At 47.5% G+C, this 25,698-nt stretch overlaps 1 protein-coding gene across 1 annotated transcript in view; it reads left to right on the top strand.

Annotated features, from left to right (window-relative positions):
* Window positions 1-1,301: 1,301 nt before the first annotated feature.
* The window catches only part of TRPM1 (transient receptor potential cation channel subfamily M member 1), a 95,314-nt gene continuing 70,917 nt past the window's right edge, over window positions 1,302-25,698 (top strand). Inside the window, 3 exon segments of the mRNA XM_042940472.1 lie at window positions 1,302-1,446; window positions 5,013-5,120; window positions 5,123-5,145. Coding sequence (XP_042796406.1) covers window positions 1,302-1,446; window positions 5,013-5,120; window positions 5,123-5,145 — 276 coding nt within the window.

Genomic DNA, 25,698 nt, shown 5'->3' with positions numbered 1-25,698 from the left:
CCTCACCTGCCATGGGGGGCCTTCCAGCTCCTCCCAGTTTGATTCTTGACACCCCAGGAACACCCTGCCTCCATAATTCTGTCTTAATCTGTGCCATCCGAAATACCGCCATTGCAGAGCCCCTCTGGCCCCTGGAGGAACTCCGGCTAAAAGCCCATTGAGTCTATCTAGAGCCAACCACAAGTTTACAAGGAAAACAACCCTGCCGCTGGGTGGGCACTGCCCTATTGCTGCACCAGCAATACATGGGCGAAGTCACGCTTCACCCCCACTCTCATGGGACACAGTTGTCCACCTCTGGTAGGCACATACCTGAGGGAAGCTGATGAAAGCAAAGGACAGACCCCCTCCGCAGAAAATGGCCTCATCCACCTTCACAATCCAGCATCACCTCTGGAGGTCAGAGGCTCCTTGAGCCCCTGGGTGTCCTCCAGGTGTGGGAGTGGGCTCCTGCAGCTTAAGGGTGGGTACCTGGCCCCAGGCTCAGGCTGCACCCCAGCCAGGGCTCTGGGGGGCGAACTTACGTTCCTGCTCCACCTCACACGCTCACTCGGAGGCCTCAGTGTCCTCATCTACGAAATGGAAACGGCCCTAACTGCCACTGCATCCAGCCTGTCTGCACTTCTGTGCACTCTTCTGGGAAATGAGAGAGGCACCCTGGGAGACCCACAAGTGTGTAGGGAGACCCAAGCCCCTGCCTAGGGGGTTGAATGGAGGAGAATTTCAGGGTTTGGCTGATCTCTTCTCCTGCTAGGCTGAGAAAGCTCACTGAAAGCTGGAATAACCATGCCCATTCTTACAGTACACCCCCCATGGTGGTTTTAGGGTGACTGTGGATACAGGTCATGCAGGCTGCTGGTAGGATGGGGACAGTGGGGGTTAGGAACGCCCGGATGGGGACGAGAGTCATGTGGGACTCACACTGCATGCATACTGGAATTCACCTCGACCTCTGGCTCAGCCTCAGATGATTTGAGAAAGGATTACAGATGATTAGTGCCATGTGCTGCCTTCTCTCAGCTCCTCAGGGCCCGGGCACTGCCCGCCTGATGAGGGGCTTCTGAAAGAACGATTATGTCCAATTGTCTCAATTATGCAAACCATGCTGACATTTCTAGCAGGGGAAGGACTGGCGGGGGGAGGAGGGTCACTTCAAAGGGAAAGTTCTGGCTCCCCCCACCTCTCTCAGATCCCAAGGCTGTTTTCATGGGATCCCACACTGAGCAGCCTGGCAACATGGGGCCCTGGTTTCCTTTTCTGGCCTGGGAGCGAGGTCATGGGGCCATTGCCTCACCAGGATCATGAGGGGCCCGGCACGGGCGCTCACATGCTCCTCATGTGGACTTCTCCTCTTAAAGGGTGGACCCTCCTCAGCCAGCTTCCTGTCTGGCCAGAGGAAGAAGCTGGAGGCCAGGCTGGGCCCTCCCCGCTCTGCCACTGTAGCAGGTAAGCTCAGGTGGGGCTAAGCGCGGGTGCAGGGAAGCTCAGGTTGAGGGCTTTGCTTCCTGGGGCCTGTTGCTCCTCTGCTGCTGAGACTGGCTGGATAAGGGTGTATCTGATCTCAGCTGACAAGGCCTCCAGGATGATTCCCTGAGGGAACGAGCCCTGTGTCAGCCGGCCAACACCAGGCTCCAGCGTGATGAGGCTTCCTCAGAGCTGGCTTCTAAATGTAGGTGCCAGGGATCTGCAGAGAAGCCCCAGCTCCAGGGCTCAGCCTCCTTGCCACTTACTGTTACTTCTTAGCATCTTACCTCTGTCCCTGTGCTTCCTGGAGAGCGTGCCTCTTCCCGTGAGCCCTTGCTATCGCTAAAGTTCTTCCGGGGTGGGGGGCAGGGGTTATATCTATAAGCCTTCATCAGCTGATATTTCATCTATTAGTTAAAACCTCAGGGTCGGGGGAAGCTCAGGGAAAAGATAGGTTCTACTACACAGGGCTGTGAAGGGAGGTGGGAATTCCCTCTCACTGCCAGTGGGAAGTGAGAACCGGATTCTGAAAGGCAGTTGAGTAGTATGCACCCAAGTACAATTCTACGTCTAGGGATCCATTCTGAGGAAAGAATCCTGAAGGTAGGCCAGGATTTACATAGCATTGTTTACTACAGTGAGACACATGAACAACCCAAATGTCCAAAACTGAGGATTGGGCACGTAAACCATGGTCTATCCACAGGATGAAATATAATGTGGCTACTTGCAAAAGGACAGAGAAGAATGTATAATGATAATGTGCAGAATGAACATGCTTTTCATGACAGACGCGCACACACACACGTCTAATCTGTTCCCAGAAAAAAAAAAAACCTAGAAATATACTGAAAGTCTATCTGTTGTTATTCTAGGATGAAGGCCATATGGGTGATGTTTATTTATTCCTTGGTAGATTTGTATATTTCCTCTTCTTCTTTTACTTTAATCATTTTCTATAACAAATACATTTTCCTTTTGTTACCAGAAATTATACCTTTTTTTTTTTTTTAAGTTTAGCAAAAAGTAGCAGAAATAATGAGGAGCAGGCAGGGGCAGAGGTGGGGAAGAATGGAAATGTTTACAAGAGTCATTCCTGGGTTGACCAGGAATAGGAACTGAAAATGAAGGAGGGCAGAGAGGTAGGGAGGAAAAATATATGACAAATTTGCTCTGTCTGAATTAAATATTTAGGGAGGAATTAAAAAGGACACCAGCCTCTCTAGGAGCGGACTTCAGACAGGTTTGAATTTCGCGAAGGATTGTCTTTGGCAATCTTCACCAAATATCTTTCTGCACACTACCCAGCAGCAGTTTTAATTCATGGCATTTGCGATGGTATTTATAGCATAAATTGGCCACTGTCTGCAGTGTATTTCAGGCTCCAGAAAATGTAATTGGAAACGTCAACTAATGTTGAAAGCGTTTGCTGTAATTGTTTGTGTTTTATTGGTTATTTTCTAGGAGAAGTCTGGAATTTTGTTTGGTTTGGCTCTTTGCAACCCCACTTATTTGCTTTGCAAAGTTGATAAGTACAAGAAACAGAATGATATTCAGGCATTTTAAGTGGCTAGTCATCTTCGTACTGAACTAAGTGAAAACAAAACACACTTTCCATTAACTTAAAATCTTCTTACTTGGAGCATTTGATATTTTTAGAAATCTCCCTTTTGCTTTGATTGGAAATGTTTTCAAGATGTCCTCTAATTTGTGTGTGTGTGTGTGTGTGTGCACGTGTTTGTGCACATCATGCACGCAAAACCTGGACCTGGGAAAATAGAGGCCGCCATCCAGGGGAATAATGGGACCCAATCCCGGATCCTCTTCCACAACCTAGAAGTTAATGAGGTTCAACATCTTAATACCTCCATTAAAAAGGTAGTAGCCAGAGACACACTGATATGCAAAGGGACCCGGGCAGTCGGTGGCTGCTATGCCCCTCATTTTCTAGCTCTATTAGACTCTGCAATCGGTGAATGAATTACAGAATCCACTGGGAGCAACCAGGGTCCAGGAAATGGTTGGTTCATTGCCCCAGACACACATCACAAACAGGAGCAATTTTCCCAGGCTCCCACAGAAAACACCACAATTTATCTTGCTATTTTCCAGAAACTGTGCCTTCAATTGCTATCTATGTCAGGGGGAAGAATACATTTCCAATGCTAGAGATAGCTTAAAGAAAACAAGCTAATGACAGCCCACAGCTCTCCCCTTCCCAGCTGCCAGGTCTTCTTGTTGCTATGTGCCTGCCCATTCCCCCCACTGCTTCTGGCTCTCACCCCATCTGGTCTGCTCTCCCTGTAAACGTGGCAGGGAGACAGGAAGTCCTGTGTTCATTCCTTAAGGGTTGGTCACACTTGCTATGACCCAAGGTAAAATTAATGCTGAATTAGCAGGTGGCCTCTCTCCTTGGGCCATGGGCCCTCCCTAGAGATTGGGTATTAAGGAGGGCAAATGTGTCAGGCATGATGAGGTGGAAAGCATGTTGGCCAGGAGTCACAGCAGCAGCATCTTTTTTCTGTTAATCATTGGAGAGGTAATACACAAATATATAAAGTTGTACAACAGTGCAGAAGAGCCAGATGAAGGTCCTAACACCCCCAGCCCCACTGCTGAGCACACTTGATGGTTTGATGTGTATTGTTCTAAACCAGTGCCTCCCAGTCAACTGTGCCACAGACATAACTTTAAATTGTACAGTAGCCGTGTTAAAAAAGGAAAGCCATGTTAAAATAAGTGAAACTAATTTTAGAATTTATTTAACTCAACATATCCCAACTATTATCATTTCAACATGTAGGTATTACTAAAAAAAATCTTATTAATGATATGTCATTTGTTTTGTACTTCAAAATTCGGCCAAATACTACTCCCCCACTTTTTTTGAGCTCTAATATCAGACATAAAAAATGGTAGTTTGCTGTCTTATACTTGAACTCACAGCATATCTCAGTTAAGATGGGCCAAATTTCAGGTGCTTAATAGCTGCATATAGCCAGTGGCTACTATGTTGAGCAACATAGCTCTAGACCTTTGCATATCAAGGTTTGTTCTTGTACAACTGGATCATACCAGAAAGATCTTAGTACAACTTTTTTTTACAATTAATAATAAAGACATTTACACTTTAGAACTTAAAGTTCTACTTTAGAGTATCTGATACTTGCACAGCCCATGGTTGGATCTATCATCAATGGTTTAACAATTTCCTAATCGAGATGAAAAAAAAAATTGGAGGCTTCTAATTTTTCACTTGGTTCAAAATATATTGGAATAAACATCCATATAGTGCCTCTGTATGTGTAAAAATGTTTCCAGATAATAAACCCCTAGAAGTGGATGTGCTGGGTCAAAGCGTATGTTTGCTTGACCCCGTGACAGGTACTGCCCAGATCCCCTCCAAAAACATGCTGCCAGGAGTCTGTGAGAGAGAAGCAGATCCTTAGCCACCAGGCAGCCTTGGGGTTTGGACCTTAGTTCTCTTAGATGTAAAAACGAGGAGTTGTGCTAACCCTTCCTTGTTTCTTAAATGCCCACTTTTACAGCTCAAATGTTGACGGTTCCAGCCTATCTCTCCGGTGGGCGGGGCTGTGCATGGGTGAGAGCTCCCTGTTCCTCAGTTGGCAGGGCAGGACCAGAAAGGCTGATGAGCAAAGCTCCTCATGCATCTTGCCTGAGGTCAGCAGAAAACTCTCAATGAAGACCCAAACTCCTATTTTTTGTACAATTACTATTACACTGTCTTTTATTAATATGGTGTTGTCTACTAAGTGCTGTCACAGCAAATGAGCAGAGGAGCAAGGACCAGCCCCAGCAGCCTGGCTCTTGAGCTGGCTGCCACAGGCATCATGTTGAGCTACATCAACTTCACTCCCACTGGTGTGCCACCCAGCGTCCCTCCCCACCCCTGTGGCCTCAGCAACATCACAGCCCCTGAAGGACACAGTCCTTGTTCACACGCCAATGGTGTGGTGCACCCTCCCAGGTCCTGGGAGTCCTAGGAGAGGAAGTCCACCTAAAGAGTGGCAAAGGACCACTGAAAAGGAGAGGGTGCTCCCCATGGAAGCCAGGTGGGTACTGGGAGGTCAGCCTTGGTCTTCCAATCCTCTCTCCCATGGGTGCTGGTCTGCGCCCTCCCAGCCAGGGAAGACCAGACTGAGCTCTCAGGTAACATCAAGGAGGCCCTATACACACTGGTTTTCCAACTAGTTTGCCCTCCTGAGCAAGCCAGTCAGGAGGGGGAGCTGCAGAGGGGGCCCCCGAGACCCTTGTGGCAATTCCCAGGTTCCCAATCAGGGAGGAGCTGGTGATGGGGGCAAGGGAAGATTCATCCATCCATCCCCATCCATCCCCAGCTGTGTGGGATTGAGTGTTCCAACCAGGGACATGGGGTGTCTTTGCATTTGTTCAGACCCTCTTTCCTTCCTTCAGCAAAAGGTCTTATAGTGTTCAGTGTGTTGGTCTTTCACCTCCTTGTTTAAGCGTTTTCCCAGATATTTTATTCTTTTGGATGTTATCATCAACGAGATTGTTTTCTTAATTTCCTTTTTGGATTCTTCACTGCTGGTGTTTGGAAACACAACTGATTTTGGGTTAATGATCTTGCACCCCAAAACTTTGTTAACTTTGCTTATTAGCTGTAGCAGGGTTTTTTTGTGGATTCTTTCAGAGTTTCGCTTTGTTTTATTTTGGGCTTCATCTGTATTCCTAAGCAATATATTGTTTAGCTTTTTCTGCTTTTGAACTTTATATAAACAGACTCACACTGTGTGTCCCCTCGGAGACTTGCTTCTTTTGCTCTGGGTTATGTTTGGAGAGCCATTCATATGATGTGGTTTGTCTGTTTCTGTTGCCATGTAATATTCCCTCATGTGAACATGTGGGGATGGACTTACAGGTCCTACTGCAACTGGGCATCTGGGTTGCTATTTGTTGGGGATCTCATGAATGGGAACATGCATGTGGGGTCTCCTTGTACACACGAGCATGAGCATATTTTGGGGGTAAACCCCAGTATAGAATTGATAGACTCAAGCATGTGGCTGCTCTGCTTCTCCAGATGATGCTAAGAGGCCTTCTATCCTCCTTAAAAGGAGGAGCTCAGAAGCATCTGCCCATTTTGGAGAAAGCATTTGGAATCAGCCAGAGGAGACAGATGTGTGATGAGGGACAGGGCTGTGCACAGGAGTCAAGTCCAGCTGCCTGGCATGAGGCCAGCCAGGACTGGTGGCTTCACCATGACCCAGTCTCTTCTCCTAGTGCCCATTCACCTCCCAGAGTCCCTACCAAAGCCCTAACCCCTCCACTGCCTCAGTTTCCTCATATTTAAAACCACCGTGAGGGGAGCACGTGCTCTCTGTAGACCTCTGCCCCCCAACAGCCACTGCATCTCAATTCAGTGTGGCAGTCATCGTGACCACAGTGAGAAATACGATCAGGGGCTCTGCCTTTTTTCTGCTGTTCCCTCTTCTGAGAGCGCCTTTCCCCTTTGCTCCTGCGCCCAGCTGAATTCTCCTCAGGCTTCAAGGATGAGCTCCCTCCCTGTTTTCCCCACCTGGCAAGTCCCTTCCCAGGGAGAAGCCCTGTCCCTCCACACCATGCACAACTTTTCAATGCCAGTGCATCTGCCTGGGAGCTCCCGAGGGCCGAGTGCACTCAGTACACCTGGAACCAGCAGAGCCTACCAGGTGAGGGGGCTTCATAAGCTACTAGTGTGAAATACACAAATGCTGGCTTTCTCTCATGTCACACAAGGTGGTCTGGGGCTACAGAGGTCCCAGTGAACTTCTGAAGACATATTTCCTCTGATGTAACCCTCCCAAGTTTTCAATGCTGAGCTGTGTGTAGGAACACTTATCTATAAATACATGAGCAGCCCAGACACTGGCCATGAGTCACGAGTCACTACAGACCACAATGGTCACATAGATCTAGAAGAACACAGCAAATGAGAACCCCATTTGGGATGCTCAGCCATGCTCCCTCCTTCACACCCAGCCCCCCACCCAAATCTACACAGCTGCTCCCACCCCAGTCCTCACCTCCCAGAGTGGCCCCTGCAGGAGTGCCCATCATTGCCAGACCCCTTGCCCCTTCCTCGAATTGTAACAGGACTCAAGGGGTTTGCCAGTTGGGGTGCAGCATATTGAACACAACCCAAGGAACCGTTGAAAGCAAAGAACTTTTTATTATTTGTTGCAGGTGAGAAGACAGGGAGATGGCTCTCAAAGCACCATCTCCCTGTGGAATTAGTATAGAAACCTTTTTTTCAGTGTATCAGGGGGAGGGGAGGGGAGCTTGCATATACGTTAAGGAACGTATGCATATCCTATTACTTAGGTACTTTGGTTCAATTCTGCAAGACTGTCAATTCCTAGACTGTCAACATGCTAGTGTGTACATTGTATGTTTGAAAAAATGGTGGAAAACTCCACCCACAAGAGGAGATCTTAGTATTATAATGAGCTAAAGGTAACTTCAGGACAACTCAGGGGTGAGGAGGAAGGGTGAGGCACTTCTATGCAGTCTTCAACTCCAATCTGGCTCAAACTGGCTCATATAAGGGGCTGTCAGGGGAGAGCCATCTAGCAAGGGGCTCTCAGGTGAGTGAAACACCTTGGCTGGTGTTTTCTTGGTGTCTCCTTGGCTGTAACTGTTGGTTCTGCCAAACAAAACCCATGTTTTCTCTGCTTATGCCCCTTCCCCACCTCCCTTCTGCTAGTAGCGCTTAGGCCTCTTATTTGAGTAACTTCCCTTTGCATTTTAGCTAACAAAATCTGTCCCATCCTGGCTCTCAGTCTCTGGGAGTTGACTATTGCAAACTAGCCAATCTGCTGCACAGGCACTACCGAAATATGAGAGGTGTTTGCCGATTAATGCGTGCACACTGGTCCCCAGGAGCCGCAGGAAACCGACTTAGCATGACTTAGATAATATTGTCGGCACAGAGCTGCTATGAGGCCAGGGAGGAAGAACACTGGTAAAAGAAAACCTTGGAAAAACACAAACCAAGATTTGTGTCTGACATTCTTAAGGGCTGGTGAGTGAGCCGTGAGTTTGGAAGGGAATGATCCCTGTCTCATCAAAGTGTCCCTGATGTTGGGGACAGCTGGCCAGGCCTGGGCTTGACTCTTAGTCCTGCTTTCCCACAGGCTTCCTGCTTCCTCTGCCATTGACAGGGGAATTAAGAACAATGTATTCCAACGCCCACCGACCCTACCTGAAAGACCCTGGGCATTTAAACGGAAGCTAAAATCTTACCCTTGTTATACTTCATTCAGTTTATGCTTAAGACACTCAAAAACTATTTACTGAATACCAATCTCTGCCAGAAAATGGGCTTGAGGTTTTTCACACTAAACTGTGTTTAATCTTTACAACAATCCCACTTAACAGGCAAGATAATCGAGGCTCAGGAAAGTTAAATAAATTGGCCACGGTCATAAAGATAGGAAACAGTGAGTCCAGGGGTGCCTGGGTGGCTCAGTTGGTTAAGCGTACCACTCTTGATTTTGGTTCAGGTCATGATCTCATGGTTCACAGGTTTAAAGCTCTGCATCGGGCTCTGTGCTGACAGTGCAGAACCTGCTTGGAGGTCTCTCTCTTTCCCTCTCTCTCTGCTCCTCCTGCGCTCTCTCTCTCTCTCTCTGTCTCTCTCTCTCAAAATAAATAAATAAACTTAAAAAAAAGGAAAAGGGACAGTGAATCTGGGAGCTGACTCAAGTATGACAGAATCCAGAGTCCTTTTCTCACCACCACACCTTTTATTGTATTTTTACTTTAGGGACCACCTTCAAAGCCTTAACCCAAAGAAAAGACTTTAATAGTAAAGCCCACTGGGAAGATTCTTTCCAGGGTGTGACTCCACGAGGAATATGCCAGGGAGGCGTTGCCTCCTAGTGGTGCCACAGGGTGGAATCCCATGCACCTGGGTAAAGTGTGAGGAAGCTCTCTGTACAACTGATGCAGGCTGGCCAGGTCCAAGGACCAGCCAAGAGGGCCCTTGGCTTCCCACAGGAGAGAAATCAAGTGCAAGCCTAGAGGAAGTGAGAGCAGAGTTTACTGAAAACATAGAGCAAATACAGACAGAGTGTCTGGAAGACTCAGGAAGGAAAGGAGAGTAAGCCTTGTCTTTGCTTGGGGTCTGGGGTATTTATTAAGGATGGTGATCTGGTGTATGTGTTCTCTCAGGCATCCAGGAACTGGTCAAAGCAAGGACAAGTGCTCAGGAGCCAGGAGTCTTGGTGTCATGGTGTCTGGAGTCAGTGGTCTTGGAAAATGTACAGGACAACCTCACCGGTCACTCCTTAGATGTTATCCATCATGCTGGAAGTCTCCAAAGAAATCATTAACTCCTTGACTTTACGAGGAGGACTTACATTAAGTCATGTGTAGGGTGGGGGTGCAGGTCCTAACATGAATAGAAGAGCAGGCCTTCCCAGGATCCCTTCAATTTCCCTAGTTCACAAGGGCTCAAGAAGATGCCCACAAATATCACTGAACTGTCATTTTTAAAAAGTTCTTTACAAGAGTATGTGTGTTGGAATAAACAAGAGAGAATGTCTGAAGGGCACACAGCAACCATTAGTGGGGGTCACTGCTGGAGGCTAGGGGTTGGAGGGAGAAGGAGGGAGAATCACTTTTCAATTTAGACACTCCTTTTTTTAAATGTTTATTTATTTTTGAGAGAGAGAGAGAAGAGGGGAGGTGCAGAGAGAGGGAGACACAGAATCTGAAACAGGCTCCAGGCTCGGAGCTGTCAGCACAGAGCCCAACACAGGGCTCAAACTCAAGAACCATGAGATCATGACCTGAGCCAAAGTCGGATGCTTAACCAACTGAACCACCCAGGTGCCCCTCAATTTAGACACTTCTCAATCTTTGTCATTGTTCCATTGAGCATATATTAGTTGAGGGATGCTTGTGGGGTTTGTTGTTTGTCTGTTTTAAATTCTAAGCAAAGGAAAAAAACCCACATCATCCCCCCATGCCACCAGCCCATCCCCACCCTGTGCCCCAGGCATGAAGCTTTTGAGGCCATCTCTAAAAGGAAAGGAATAGGAAAATGTGAGCTCCAAATCAAGATTCAGGTCTTAGAGAGGTGGGTGTGGGGCCCTATAGCTGAAGCTTCTCTGTCCTTGTGGTGGATCATCGCCCAGGCCAGTGGCCTCTGCACCTCTTCATGTTACAGGGTGACCATGTTACAGGGTGACTCCCAGGCCTGCTCCCACCCATATCCACCGGGCCCCCTAGAATGTGTTTTCTCATTTTGATGCCAGGTCCACTTGTAACCAGGGCACTGGGGCGCAAGAGCACCTGGTCCAAATAGACCAGTTTTGGCCATTTCCTGTTGGCAAAATCCAAAGGCAGAGAGGCAGGTGGTGGGTGAAACAAGAAAGGAATTTATTTCAGCGAGGCCAACCCCAGGAAGACAGCGGACTAGAGTCTCCAAGACTGTCTCCTAAGTGCAGAAAATACTTCCAGGTATTAGAGAACGTGGACATATAAGGAGAATAGGGAGAATGTGGGACAAAAGCCAGTGGGAATGTGTAAGTGGGCAGTGAAGGTCAATTCATCATTGTCTTGGGGTCAAACACACGGGCGCTCGCTGGCATCAGGACAGAACTTACTGCTCTTCCCATCACGGGATGATTTGCCCAGCAGGTCTTTTGCCTGAGTTGTCTCTTAAGAGACAAGCTGGAAAGAACTTAATCAGTTAGAAAGTACCAACTAAGGTCAAAATGGAGGTAGTTGAAGTCCTCTGTCACACTCCTCACGGGCCTCCCCACTGTCCTCCAGCCGCTGTGTGGGCCTGCGAGGGCCAACCTGCCATGGTTACCAGTGACCTGTTGTGGGCACCATGCTGAGCCATATTGGAGCCTGTGGGAGAAAGAACAATGAGTGTCCTATATACACTTACCAAAATATCCCCTCATGTTTAAACTGTGTGGGAAAAGTAAGAACTCTACAGTCAAAAAACATGACTGTATAAAAAGCCTCACGCTGCCCAATGTGCTGGCCTGTCACACAGTAAACCCTCGTACACTGCCCAGTGGGGACATGCTGGCTGCATAACCCAAGAGCTGTGAGCTGATCGGAAACAACCCTCGCACAACGAGGCAAGATCATAAAGCGAGCAACAACCTGTCTTTAAAATGTTGATATCGTGATCACAAGGGATTCTTGGCATTGATTTTACCTTTTTTAAATTTTGTATAAAATGGGGCACCTGGGTGGCTCAGGCGGTTGAGCATCCGGCTCTTGACTTCGGCTCAGGTCATGATCTCATGGTTCAAGGGTTTGAGCCCTGCATCAGGCTCTGCACTGATAGTGTGGAGCCTGCTTGGGATTCTCCCTCTCTTTCTTTTTTTCTTTCTCTCTCTCTCTCAAAACAAATAAACTTTAAAAAAACTAATCAAAAAATAAAATTTTGTATGAGGTGCTATTTATCTTAGGTACTGAATTTTTGACACCCTGCCCATCACCCAAGAAAGGCACAGCAGGCCAAATAGTGCTATGCCTTCTGAGCACTGATTCCTTCCCTGGATGTCCAGGTGCCAGCACTGACATCAGAGACATCTCCTGTGACTTATCTCCCTTACAGCATGAACTTGCAGTTCCTTGAGAGGACTGGCTTGGGAGGACCCAAATAGAGCAGTGGGAAGCTGAGGGCCGCATGGGCAATGGATCTCAAAAGCTTGTTAAAATACAGGTTCTCACACCCTGATTCTGATTCCAGGGCCTGGAGTGAAACCTAGATATCTTTTTTTTTTTAATTTATATTTAGTTGTGGTAAGATACGCATGATGTAAAATTTGCCATCTGAATCATTTTTAAGAGTATGGTTCACTGGCATTGAGTCCATTGACACTGCTGTCCAGCCATCATCACCATCTACTCCAGAACGTTTTCATCCTCCCAAACTGAAACGCTACCCATTGAACACTAAGTCCTCATTTCCCCTCCTCAGCCCTCGGCACCCACCACTCTTAGTGCCTGTCTCTACAAATTTATTTTAGGCACCTCATACAAGTATTTGTCCTTTGTGACTGGCATATTTCACTTCATGTACTGTCCTCAAGGTTCATCCACATTGTAGCAGGTGTCAGGATTTCCTTCCTTTTGAATACTGATAATATTCCTTCATATAGGTAAACCACATTTTATTTTGAATAATGCTGCTATGAACACAGGTGTATAAATATCTCCCTGAGACTCTGTTTTCAATTCTTTGGGGCATATGCTCCACAGTGGAATTACTGGATCATATGGTAATTCTACGTTTCATTTTTTAGGAGGTACCATAACTGTTTTCCATAGCATCTGCTTCATTTTATTTTTTTATTCTTAATTTAAAAAAATCTTTTTAATGTTTATTTTTGAGAGAGAGAGAGAGAGAGAGAGAGAGACTGGGGGAGGTGCAGAGAGAGAAGGAGACACAGAGCCTGTAACAGGGTCCAGGCTCTGAGCTGTCAGCGCAGAGCCTGACGTGGGGCTCGAACCACCAACTGTGAGATCATGACCTGAGCCGAAGTCAGATGCTTAACCAACTGAGCCACACAGGCGCTCCAACATCTGCTTCATTTTAAAAGGGTTATTGGGGCGCCTGGGTGGCGCAGTCGGTTAAGCGTCCGACTTCAGCCAGGTCACGATCTCACGGTCCGTGAGTTCGAGCCCCGCGTCAGGCTCTGGGCTGATGGCTCAGAGCCTGGAGCCTGTTTCCGATTCTGTGTCTCCCTCTCTCTCTGTCCCTCCCCCGTTCATGCTCTGTCTCTCTCTGTCCCAAAAATAAATAAACGTTGAAAAAAAAATGTAAAAAAAAAAAAAATAAAAGGGTTATTAATTTATTTTGAGAGAGAGAGAGAGAGTGGGGGAAGGGCAGAGAGAGAGGAGGAGAGCGAGAATTCCAAGCAGGCTCCATGTTGTCAGTGCAGAGCCCGATGTGGGGCTTGAACTCATGAACCATGAGATCATGACCTGAGCTGAAATTAAGAATCAGACGCTTAACTGACTGGGCCACCCAGGTGCCCCTGCTCCATTTTAAAATTCCACCCATAGTGCACAACTGTTCCAATATCTCCGCGTCCTCACGAACACTTGTTATTTTCTGTTACGTGTGTGTGTTTTCAATCGTGGCCATCCTAATGGTGTGAAGTGATATCTCTCTGGTTTTGACTTACCTTCCCTAATGATTAGTGACACTGAGCATCTTTTCATGTGTTTGTTGGCCATCTGTATGTCTTTTTTGGAAAATGGCTAGTCCAGTCCTCTGCCCATCTTTAATCGGGATATTTACTGTTGTTGTTATTGTTAAGTTGTAGGTTTTTGTGTTTGTTTGTTTGTTTGTTTTTTACATATTCTGGATGTTGATTCTCTATCAGATATATGATTTGCAAATATTTCCTCCTGTTCCAGAATTGCCAGATACTTACATTTTTAACCACTTCCCCTGCACTATCTTTGAAGAACACAGGCACAGACCCTGTGGACCCCTTTCTAGAAGCAAGTTTCTGGGCTAGGTTCTATCAAGGAGCAGGGATAGAGGGGAAAAGATAGGGAGGAGACCTGGCTCCACTCAGGACCCAGTGGCCCATTCTAGGACAGGTAGCAACCCTCACCTGAACACCTACCAGGCATAGGTCTCCGGCACCTGAAAAAAAAGAGGCAAGGAGAGTGGTGCAGGCCCTGGCACCCAGAAACTGTGGCTTCCCCCATCCACAGAGTAAGGCAACCTCCTTCAAAAGTATGATCCAAAAAAAAGTACGGCCCACCGCTGAGTCCCATCCTCTCACATCTGTGAGGCCACTCACATCTGTGAAGCACAGCTTGTGTTTAGAAGTGCCCATCTGGCTTACCTGTATGTGATCCTGAAAATGGGGAGCAGAGAGAGCTGACATCCATATGGACATGTGACTTTCAGGAGCTCTCCCCTCAAATGGTTCTGCCTGGGGCTGGGGCTAGAAGCTGACCTTGGCCACTTTCCCTTCTCTCCCTTCATTTCCCCCTGCCAACCCATCATCTTACCTGAGGTCCTGATCACCCCTTTTTTTCTAGGCTCAGTGGAGAGCCCTCAGCTGGAATACAAACTGCCCATGTACCTTGTGCATTGATCCTCATTGGTGACCAGCACAGCTGTCTGGAGGGCGGGAGAATTCGATATCCCAACAAAGGGCCCATTTTTATTTCCTCTCCTCCTTCAAATGGTCCAAGATAAGTGGATGTGGGAGTGGGTCCCACAGGCCTTCATTCCAGGATATTGAAATATCCTTCTGCGCCTGGGGTCTTTTGCTGCATCTGTATGACCTGAAGGTCTTTCCTGTCAATGGTAAAAATGAGGAGCCCATATCAGTCTCAGTACCCTAAGCCCAGCTGCTGCCTGTGTGGCTGGCCTAGCTGCATAATTAAGTATCTGGATTGCTCTGATGTGCTCCTCTTTTCTTCTGTTTTGCTTTGGTTTTTCCTCCTAATTGACTATTTGCACTTGCTCAGGGCTAATAACCACCCTGCATTCCATCCAATGTCAGCAACCCCCTCACTTAAGGTGAGGTCAGCCTGGCAGGTAGCACCTGTAAGAAGTGTATCCGGCATCTGGACAGCACCACTTTGAATTAAGGCCTTGTCTTACGTGGTTTGACTGCATCAAAAATGATCATTCCAAAAGCAAATGGGTGTCTGCTCACATTTTAACAGGAAAACCCAATTTTGATGAAATCCATACACCAAATTCTGGCAAGGCTTTTGTCTTTGTCCATTCAGGTTACTATAATAGAATGTCATAGACTGGGAGGCTCATAAACTTAATTTCTCACAGGAACGCTGGCAAGTCCAAGATCAAGGCACCTGCAGATTTGATGTCAGGCGACCCCTTCCTGGTTCACAGATAGCTGTCTCACATGGTGGAAGGAGCAAGGGAACACTCTGGGGTCTATTCTGTAAGAGCACTAATCCAAGTCATTAGGGCTCCAACCTCCTAACCTAATCACCTCCCAGAGGCCTCACCTCCTAATACCCTCACACTGCGGTTAGTATTTCAGCATGTGAATTTTGGGGGAACACCAACATTCAGTCCATTGCAACTTTTTCTACAAGTGTAGAAAAACAGATAACCTTTTTAAATTCTGAATTAAACTACTAGTTACCATTCAAGATGTGTCCTAGGGCTCCATTATTCGCAATCACAGCTTAAAATATGCATAAATCAAAGATGATGGAATGGGAATCTGCTGCGTTATTGGAAGATTACAAAATTAGTGATGCCGCTGAAACATCAAAGGTGTTACCATGAGGCTGGCCCCTTGGAGCCCACTACAGTTGGGAGACCCTGGGCTCAGAGACTCTGAACACCGGCCAGGTACCATGGGCACAGTCTCATTTTCTTTTTTTCTTTTTGTTTTTAATTTTTTTAATGTTTACTCATTTTTGAGAGAGAGAGAGAGAGAGCAGGGAAGGGGCAGAGAGAGAGGGAGACACAGAATCTGAAGCAGGGTCTCAGCTGTGAGCTGTGAGCACAGAGCCTTCATGTGGGGCTTGAACCCACATATCATGAGATCATGACTTGAGCCAAAGTCAGACACTGAACCAACCTTGCCACCCAGGTGCCACTTTTCTTATTTTCTTTTTAAAATCAGTTATATTTTTCCTTAGAAAATTAAAAACATGATATAAATGATGAAGCAATTAGAGGAAAAAATTCTGATTCCCCTACCACAAACACAAGCTGACAAGTTAATACATTTGCTTCTTTTTTTCCTGGCTTTATTTAGTATTCCCTCTAAAAAGAGAAATGTCTTTAGAGCAGTGCTCTTTCCGATAGCCAGGGAGTGACAACCACCCAGATGTCCATAAATTGATGAATTCCTGCAATGGAATATTACTGAGGCATAAAAAGGAATGAAGCCCAGACACCTGCTACAACATGATGAACCTTGCAAACATTCTGCTAAATGAAAGAAACCAGCCGTAAAAGGCTCCGTATTGTATGATTCCATTTATATAAAATGCCCAGAAGAGGCAAATCCATAGAGACAAAAAGCAGATTCGTGGTTGTCAGAACTGAGGGGCTGTGGGGGCTGGGGAATGACTGCTAATAAGTAAAGGACTTTTCTTTAGGGATGGCAGATGCTCTGGTGTTAGTGCAGTTTCACAATCTTGGGGATATAAAAAAAAACAAAAAAACAAAAACAAAACAAAAAAACCCTGCACATTTTTAAAATTTATTTGTTTATTGAAGTTTATTTATTCATCTTGAGAGAGAGATGGAGAGAGTACGCAAGTGGGGAAGGGGCAGAGAGAGAGGGGGGTCTGAAGCAGACTCTGTGCTGACAGCAGAAAGCCCGATGTGGGGCTCGAACTCATGAACCGTGAGATCATGACCTAACCCGAAGTCAGATGCTTAACCGACTGAGCCACGCACTGCACATTTTAAAAGATGAATTTTAGGGGATGTGAATTATAGTAAAAAGAAAGTAAAAAGGGGGGGTGCCTGGGTGGCTCAGTCGGTTGAACATCCGACTTCGGCTCAGGTCATGATCTTGAGGTTCGTGAGTTCAAGCCCAACATCAGGCTCTGTGCTGACAGCTCAGACCCTGGAGCCTGCCTCAGATTCTGTGTGGGACTCCCTCCCTCTCTCTCTCCCTCTCTCTCTCTCTCTCTCTCTCTCTCTCTCTCTGTGCCACCCCTGCTTGTGCTTTCTCTCTCTCTCTCTCTCTCAAAAATAATTTTAAAAAAACTTAAAAAAAAAAAAAGAAAGAAAGAAAGGAAAGGAAAAAGGAAAAGGTGGCCTAAAGACCCAGCTCTGCTCCCGGGCTCCAGTCTGGAGGATCATGTTACATTGTCCCAGGAAGGGCCCCTGGATAGAAGAGGGTTGGAGGTCTGGGGAAGAGGGAACACTGGCCAAGGAGAGGCAGGGGCTCTGATGACCCCCCCAGCGTTTCCTCCAGGCCAGCCCTGTCACCTCCAGGGGATGGTGATGATAAAGCACAGGAAATCAGATCTTGAGGTTCTCCCAAGCACTATCACTCGAGTCTCATGTTATCATCCCTACTCTACAGATGTGAAAACTGAGGCCCAGCACCTGAGGGGCAGCCTCAGCATGGGCCCTTACCTGGGGCTCCTACTGGTTCTCTTTGTTGTAAGGGGCCATGAGGCGAGGCCTGTCTGGCTCAAGAGTCTCTCCTTGTCTGGCCAAAGCAGAAGCATCAGCCAAACCACACAGAAATGGCCTGTGGGTTGGAGCCCAAGGCCTCCTTCTTGCTGGGGTGAGTGGGTGGCAGGTAGAGTAGGAACAATTGTGGAGTTTTAATCTTTGTGTGCCTGAAGATGGGTATCCTGTGCCAGTGCTTTGGCGGGGAAGTTGTCTGGTTCTCTGGGATGGAGAGTTTCCAGGCATGCAGGTGCTGCCCCAGGTGAGGCCCACAGGTGCTCCTGGCAGCCAGGCAAGGGCAGGTCGGGGCCCTGTGTGGGGACCCACAGCCACCTACCACTGTGCGGGAACGTCCACCAGCGTTCCCACACACAACGGCATTCCAGAGAAGCCAGAAATCCAGATTTTCACATGTAATCCCCCTCTGGGTTAATAATAGCAGAGAATTGTTCTCTTTATACAAGGGTCAAATCAAGTCCACGTGTGGGTCACATGCAGCCCTGGGATGAGCGTTTTGAGGCGTTGGCTCTAAATACATACAGGAGATAGGCAGTTTCCTTTGGCTAAATGGGTCCACAAATCAGTCATTTCACTGTAGGGTTTGCTGTTAATTTTGGCCCAAGAAACAGGGCCATTGAGTAAACAGAGACTCGCCTAACAGTAAACCAGCTCTTATGTTTGGAAGCCACTTCCCAGGATCAGTCACAGCTGGCCCAGGCCAAACACCACTCCCTGCGGTCCTGGCCCTGTCTCCTGCCTCCCTCTCCTCCCACAGGCCCCACTCCCCCACCCCTCAGCCCTCTCACCCTTCCCAGCCCCCACCCCATCACCCCACCCCAGCCTCAGTCTTCTCAAAGCTGTCCCCCTGCAGACTCCTCCTTCCTCTTGCACATCTCCTAGAGGGTCATCCCCATGGTGTGGGCCACACTCCAGTCTTCCTACTGGTATCCTGGCTCCCGTTTGCTCCCCTATAACCCAGCCCCATAAGTTCATGCTGCCCCTCTGCCCACCACTTACTGTGACCTAAAGTCTGTGCAGAACACGTCCCACCTGCATCTTCAGTTCCAAAGTCTGCCACATACCCAATCCATGCTCCTCAGCAAGCACCTGCAGCTCTGTCTGCCACAGGGCCTTTGCACATGCTGTTCCAGCACCCTAGAATTCCCTTCTGGTCTTTCACTTCACAGTTTAAATGTATAGCCTGTTCAGCCAAGACTTCCCAATCTAACAAGCCTCCTACCCCACCCCACGTGCACACCACCATACTCTACCACACCCTCTTCTTTATTCCCTTCATGTTCTTACCACAATCAGCAATGCTCTGGTTTATCTGCTGCCTTGTTTGCTATTCTTTGCTACTTGGCCACAATGGAAGCCCCCTGAGGGTAGGGCCATGACTACCTGGCTCACCTCCACCCCCAGCTCAGAGCCCTGAACCCAGCCAGCCCCACACTGGCCACATGACGGCACTCACAAAACACCTGGAACATGAAGACGTGGCAGCCTAGTTTCTGCCTTCACTTCACTACTACGAGAAACGCCCACTAAACACTCATCTCCTGGGGGGGCCTCCTCCTGCCCCTCCATGGCCCATCCCCATCTCACTGAGGTGGGAAACCCACCCCCTTCCCTCCATTTCCTCACCCACCTACTGCTCAGCACAACCTCTTGCCCTCAGTCACCCTGTTCCCGTCCCTCCCCCCTATTCTCCACATGCATCCTCACTCCCTCTGCTGTACACATGCTGTTCCACCCACCCCACCATTCCCTGTCCCCAAATGTCTTCAGCCCACCTGTCCAAATCTTGCCCATACTATGAAGTTTCCTCCTCCTACTTACCCACTCTGAACTCCTGGCACCTGGTGGTTTTTGAACCACCAGGTGAAGGCTTGACTGCATACCGCCTCTATTTCCATCATGCAACTTACTATCCTGTGATAAAACTAATGACCAGGATTTCCATTTATATCTAGTACCTCCCAGATACTGTACAGGTGTTATCCCAGCTGAGGCTGAAAGTATGCAAAGCAGTTCCCATTTCAGAGATGAAATGGGGGCGGGGAGGGGCTGCATGTGACCCACACATGGACTTGGGCAGCTCAAGGGGCTTGGGGAGCATGATGGTGGCACCACCTCTGTGTCTCCTCACTGGGCCTCACACACAGACTTTCCAGTAAGTGAGCACTCCTGCACGTGGGATTTTAATCCTCAGTGCTAGTGTTCCTCTTATCTGGCCCTAAAGCACTTAAATAACCATTTGAGGGGCATCTGGGTGGCTCAGTCGGTTAAGCATCTGGCTTCAGCTCAGGTCATGATCTCTTGATTTTGTGAGTTCAAGCCCCATGTTGGGCTCCATGCTGACAGCTCAGAGCCTGGAGCCTGCTCAGATTCTGTCTCCCTCTCTCTACACCCCTCCCCCACTTGCACTCTCTCTCTTTCTCTCAAAAATAAATCTTAAAAAAATAATAATAACCATTTGTGATGGGCAGGAATATTTTGGATGAGTGGGCACCATCTCTGACCCAACAGGGGGGATCTGAAGGGTCTATAAATGAACCACAGGAGGCTCTGCTCTTCTTTCATTTCACAAGGATGCCCTTTGTAAGATTCCATGGCTCTTTGTTGTTACCTTGGCGGTACTCAGCCCTGGTAGCAGAGGCGGGAGGGGAAGGAGGAATGTTTGACGCAGGGGTCCTCCACCTATTGCCTTTCACCTGCATCAGTGACTCCCAGCCATTCAGGAGGCTGAACCCCTCCCCACCATGAGCAGAGTCTCCTCAGGTGACCTGGGTTACCTCCTTCTGCTCTGTGTGCACCCCACTGGGGTGTGTGGGCCCAGGGGGCCAGACTGTGGTAGGCCAGGTTGATAAGAGCTGGGCCCCCCTGGAAATGCTCCACCTGAGGGATTTATTGATTTATTTAGTCATTACAGGGTAATGAGCAACTCCTCTTTGCCAGGCACTCCTGGAGGCACTGGGGATAAAGCAGAGAACTGAACAGGGCTTCGGCTTCCATGGCTTTTGTAGGAGGAGAGAGGGAAGGGAAGAGAGGGAGGAGGTTAGTGGGATGGAATGTATGAAGGACAGAGAGCAGGGGGTGGGGGTGTGATGGGGAGCCAGAGAGCCTCCCTGAAGAGGGGACATTTGAGTACAGGCCAAAACACTGTGAGAGATTGCAGGCAAAGAGTGGCTATTGTATCTTTTGTTTATCCTCAGAAGATTCTAGAATATTTCTGGAGACTCAGCAGGAACTTGGAATTTTGAACTGAGGATGCTCTTCAGGACTAAACTTTTTTTAAAAAAATCAGTAGTTGATATTTAAAGTATAGCACTTTTTTCCCCAAGGGAAAGTATGTTAGTCACATGCTAGCATATTCATTAGGAAAAAAAAAGAAAAGATTTTTGGTGAAGCAGAGAGAAATGGGGCCATTTTGTGGATGCCAGCTGCTGTTCTTGCCCAGGGCTCCAAGGGCTGGGGTTTGGCACTCTGAAAAGGCCCCCTCCCAAGTTTGAGGGTAAGGTGTGGGCCAATACTCCCTCAGGGCAACAGATGCCCTGCACCTGCATGTAAAGGAGTTGGGGGAGGGGGGCACTCCTTGATGGAGGCATTTAAATGCTGCCTGAGACAGAACAGACATTAATAAAAACAAGAAGCACATTGCTGCTTTCCAAGTTCTTCATCCACCTCTGCATATTAAATCCTGTAGGGCAGGTGGTATTTCCCCCTTTTGATGATGTGGGACCTAAGCCTAGTTGTTCAGGAGCTGGACCTTGGTTTTCTGATTGCCCACGCTGCATTGCCCCTGGGTTTCCTAGGAAGTGCCCACTGACTGGTTTGTTGTGCTAGGGGGCGCTGAGAGGGAGGGCCTAGGGGACAGGCAGAGGGGGCAGGGCCTAGCAGGGGCAGGGGGCGGGGCCTAAAGACGGGGCAGGGGGAGGAGCTGAGAGGGAGTGAGGTCTAGAGGGCAGGGCACAGAGGTGGAAGGGCATTTCACCGTCGTGCCTTTCCACAACAGCTAGAACCATCCTCCAGTCTTTCCTGGTCACCTTGACATTTTTGCAGAGTATGAGTCAGTTATTTTGTAGGATGCCCCTCAGTTTGGGTTATCTGAGGTTGCTCCTGCTTAGATTCAAGTTATGCATTTTTGGCATTTTTATCTCTCATGCATTTTATTGGGAGGCTCATGGTGAATCTTTGTTCCATTACTGGTGATGTTCACTTGGCTTTAGGTGGTGTTCCCCAAATTTCTCCACTGTCAAGCCACTAATTTCCTCTTTATGATTAGTAAATACCTGTGGGAGATATATGAGATTATGTAAGTGTACTGTTACTCTTCAAACTTTTACCCACTACTTTTAGCATTCATAAACATGCGTGATAGTTGCCACATGGAGATTTTCTACGTCCATCATTCCTTCTGTATTTATTAAATGACTGACTACTGGAGGAAAGAGCGTTCCCGTCACCCCTATGTATTGAATTATGTATGGATTTATACCAGTGTGGGTCCATGGGCTCTTATTTCAGTCAAAAGGTTGTACTTCATTATTGTAAGTACTTATTTTCATGCTCAATTATCCCAGATAAAGCCAGTGAGAGTCCCTTCAAAGTGGCTTCAGTGTTCTTTTGGCAAGTTCCCACATCAAAAGTAAACACTTACTGGCTAAACAAGATGTTCCAGGTCCTTCTTGTACTCTCCCTGCTCCAGTCTTGGATACAGTCATTTCTCCAAGAAGCCCCAGTTCGCTTCAGTGGAGAACAATATTTAGAAGCCAATATTTGAGCACTAAATATACTCGTTGGTGGTACGCCCTTTCAGTGGATAGAGCCAGGAAATACATGAATGTGTACATGTACAGACATATGTGTGCATATGTGGTAGCCATACGACCCCAAAGACCCTAGCCTCCTGGTATTTACGCCTTTGTAGTTGTTGTGTTGGTCCCAGCCTACTGCTAGTGATGCTCTTGGCTAGGAATGACTGAGGCATTCACCAGAACCTGTGTTATTCACAGCGAACCTCCACAGAGACTCCCCCTGTGGAACTAATGTTGTGGCTGGACCAGCCCTGTAATTCTTATTATGACTGCAAGATGTACTTCAGCAAAAACTAGCAGGAAACTCTGAGGAACAAGATTTATTACTCACAAGCCTTGAGTGTACGTGGCATACCCAAGGGCCACATAGCAAGGACGCAAGTAGAGATAGAGATAGCAGATCCAGAACTCTGCCTTTATTAGTGTCCAAGGGTGGGGTGTCTAAGGTTTCGAGGGTTCACTCTTTATGGTGAATTTCAGGCATGAGAGCAGGTATTAGGGCACAGGAAGGGCAAGGGTCAGTTCTCTAGGTTAACCAGCACTTTCTGAAAGAGGGAGCTTGGTGAGCGGGGGCAGCCTAGTTCTTTATTTGGCTGTTTTGTTAGTAGCTGTGTCGTATATCCGGCAGTATATTTACTCGAGATGGATGTCTTTGACATGAATGCCTCAACAGTCAAAAGCTGAATGTCAGGCACTCACATTACAAGAGAAAAAGCTTAATGTTCACTTACACTATAGTAGTCCTCTCCACCTGATTGTGGGCAGCCAGAATGGGAGACTCTTCTAATGCATGGAATACAGCTAAAGAGATATCACTTCAGATACATGGTTGTAAAGAGACCATGGCTTCTCTTGTGTGACTCTTGCACTCCCCACTTTGATGGAGGTCACCCACCATGTTGTGAGGTTCCTTGTGGAGAGGCTCACATGACAAGGAACTGACTGAGGTGCTGGGCCCAAAACCCTTGAGAGGACCTAGATCTTGGCAACAGCCACATAAGGGAGCTAGGACTGGGTGCTCCCCACTGGATTCCCTTTGGATGAGACCATGGCCCCACCCACAGCTTGGCTGAATCCCTGGGAGAGACAGAGTCAGAAGTACCCAGATATGCCACATTCAATTCCTGGTCCACAGAAACTGTGAGGTAATAAATTTTATTGTTTTAAGCACCGAGTTTGGGGACAATTTGTTATATTAAGCAATAGATAACTAATACAATATGTTATGTATACTTGTGTGTGTGTATGTGTGTATGTGTGTGTGTGGAGAGAGAGAGGGAGAGAAGGAGGGACCACACCTGCCTCTATCTGGTCTTATATCTATCTCTCTACATGTTACAAATCATGGGTACACACTGATCATTTCAATTTCAGTCCACTGCTCCAGGGATTCGTTCTAATCTTCCCCACTCTCCATGCTTGTAACCCTTCTCCAACAATGAGAAACCCAGCCCCCATTATCCACAATATATTGATTTCTTTGTTCTGTCCTAGAATACAGAAAGTAATTTCAGAATCGCTATCCTATGTCTCTGTGAAAACCTAGCCTACTCATGGGAGTTCAGTATTTGTTAGAGCTCTTATTGTCTTTAATTGAAGGCATATAGTCCAAACAATATGAACTCTATTTTAAAAAGGGGGGCGAGTATGCTCTCCCAGCTTCTCTGGGAAGTGAGGAGTGATGTGCAAGAGGAGAAACATATTTTCTTTCCAGACAGCAAATGCTCTGCTTGGCCATTTTGCCCTGGATTGTTCTAACACTCCACAGGAGAAGGGCTGGGACCTGGGCTTCAGGGGCTCACCACTCTGAGGTTTTTCCTCTGAGTGGATGCAGCCACTTTCCTCTCATTAGTGATGTGGTTTTCAAGCAGTCATTAAATTACTTGGAGACAAAGGTGTAGTGTTGCTTTCTGAAGGCCCCTTGGGAAGGTTTTGAATTATAATCATTCCTGTTATTCAAAAAGAAGCCAAGTAACCAGCTGACTCTTAAGACCTTCCCAGAAAGGCTCGGGGAAACATAGGTCCTTCCAGAAGGATGAAAACCCTGATCAGACTGTCTCAGCATGACTAAGACCGGGGCCAGGACTATCTGTGGAGCAACGAAAGTGGCATTGGGGCCTTGACATGACCTCATCGAGAAGGGCGTGTGTGACAAGTGGTCATTGCCGGCACGCTCTGAGGAGACAGCATCCATGGACACAAGGGAACCCCTAAATTGGAATTGCTGCCCAGATGGGTGAGGGCCACAACACCCTCAGGTCACAGGTCACAGGTCACACTGTGACGCTCGTTCTAGAGACTGTGGGAGAGTGGCCACGAACATGAGGCTCTGTCCTCTGCAGTTTCTCCAAGATCTGATTCAGGATTCTCCAGGTTTCACAAGCTAGGTCGCTCCATTTCCCTGTGTCTGCCCCCCCCCCCCCAGAGATACACACACGTTATATACACACCACATTTTACATAGCACACATGCCACATGCATAGCACACACCACACATATTACACACATCACACATATAATCATACCCACTCACATGCACACCATCACACATGTGCACACATCAGACCACACACACACACACACACACACACACCACACATACATCGCACACACACACAAATACATCACACAAGCACACACATCACATGTACACAAATATCACAACACATATTGAGCCAGGCCTCAAGGAGACACAGGGAAGGATGTTGGCACCCGGTAAGGTGGACAGGTTTCCTTCCTACCTCGCTCAGCTCTACAAAGCCACCCCGTACTGCCAACCTCCTTCAGCACATGTGCGGGCATCACATCCTCTGACACTTGCAGGGGGTGGTGACCCAGCTTGCCCTGGAAGTCCCCAAGCACCCCAAATGCTTCTCCTCTGAAGTCCCCAAGCACTCACACAGCACCTTGCACACAAAAAAATCTTCAGCAAATGGATGTAGGTGAATGAGAGGTCAGGAAATGAAAAATGACAACAGCTAATTATTAGAGTGGCAGAGGGTTTTTTTCCCTTTTTAAAAACTTGTTTTATTTTAGATTTTCATTTCAGGCAAACTTTCTATATTTTTAAATAGGTAATACCTTTATATAATTCAAAATTTTAAAGGAAGAAAAACCCAAAGTTTTAATTTTTTTAATATTTATTTATTTTTGAGAGAGAGAGAGAGCATATGAGCAGGGACAGGCAGAGAGAGGGAGACACAGAATCCAAAGTAGGCTCCAGACTCTGAGCTGTCAGCACAGAATCTGACATGGGTCCTGAACTCACGAAC

This window comes from Panthera leo, chromosome B3 (assembly GCF_018350215.1).
Source record: "Panthera leo isolate Ple1 chromosome B3, P.leo_Ple1_pat1.1, whole genome shotgun sequence".
Taxonomy (NCBI): Eukaryota; Metazoa; Chordata; class Mammalia; order Carnivora; family Felidae; genus Panthera; species Panthera leo.
This window is presented reverse-complemented; position numbering and strand designations above follow the sequence as displayed.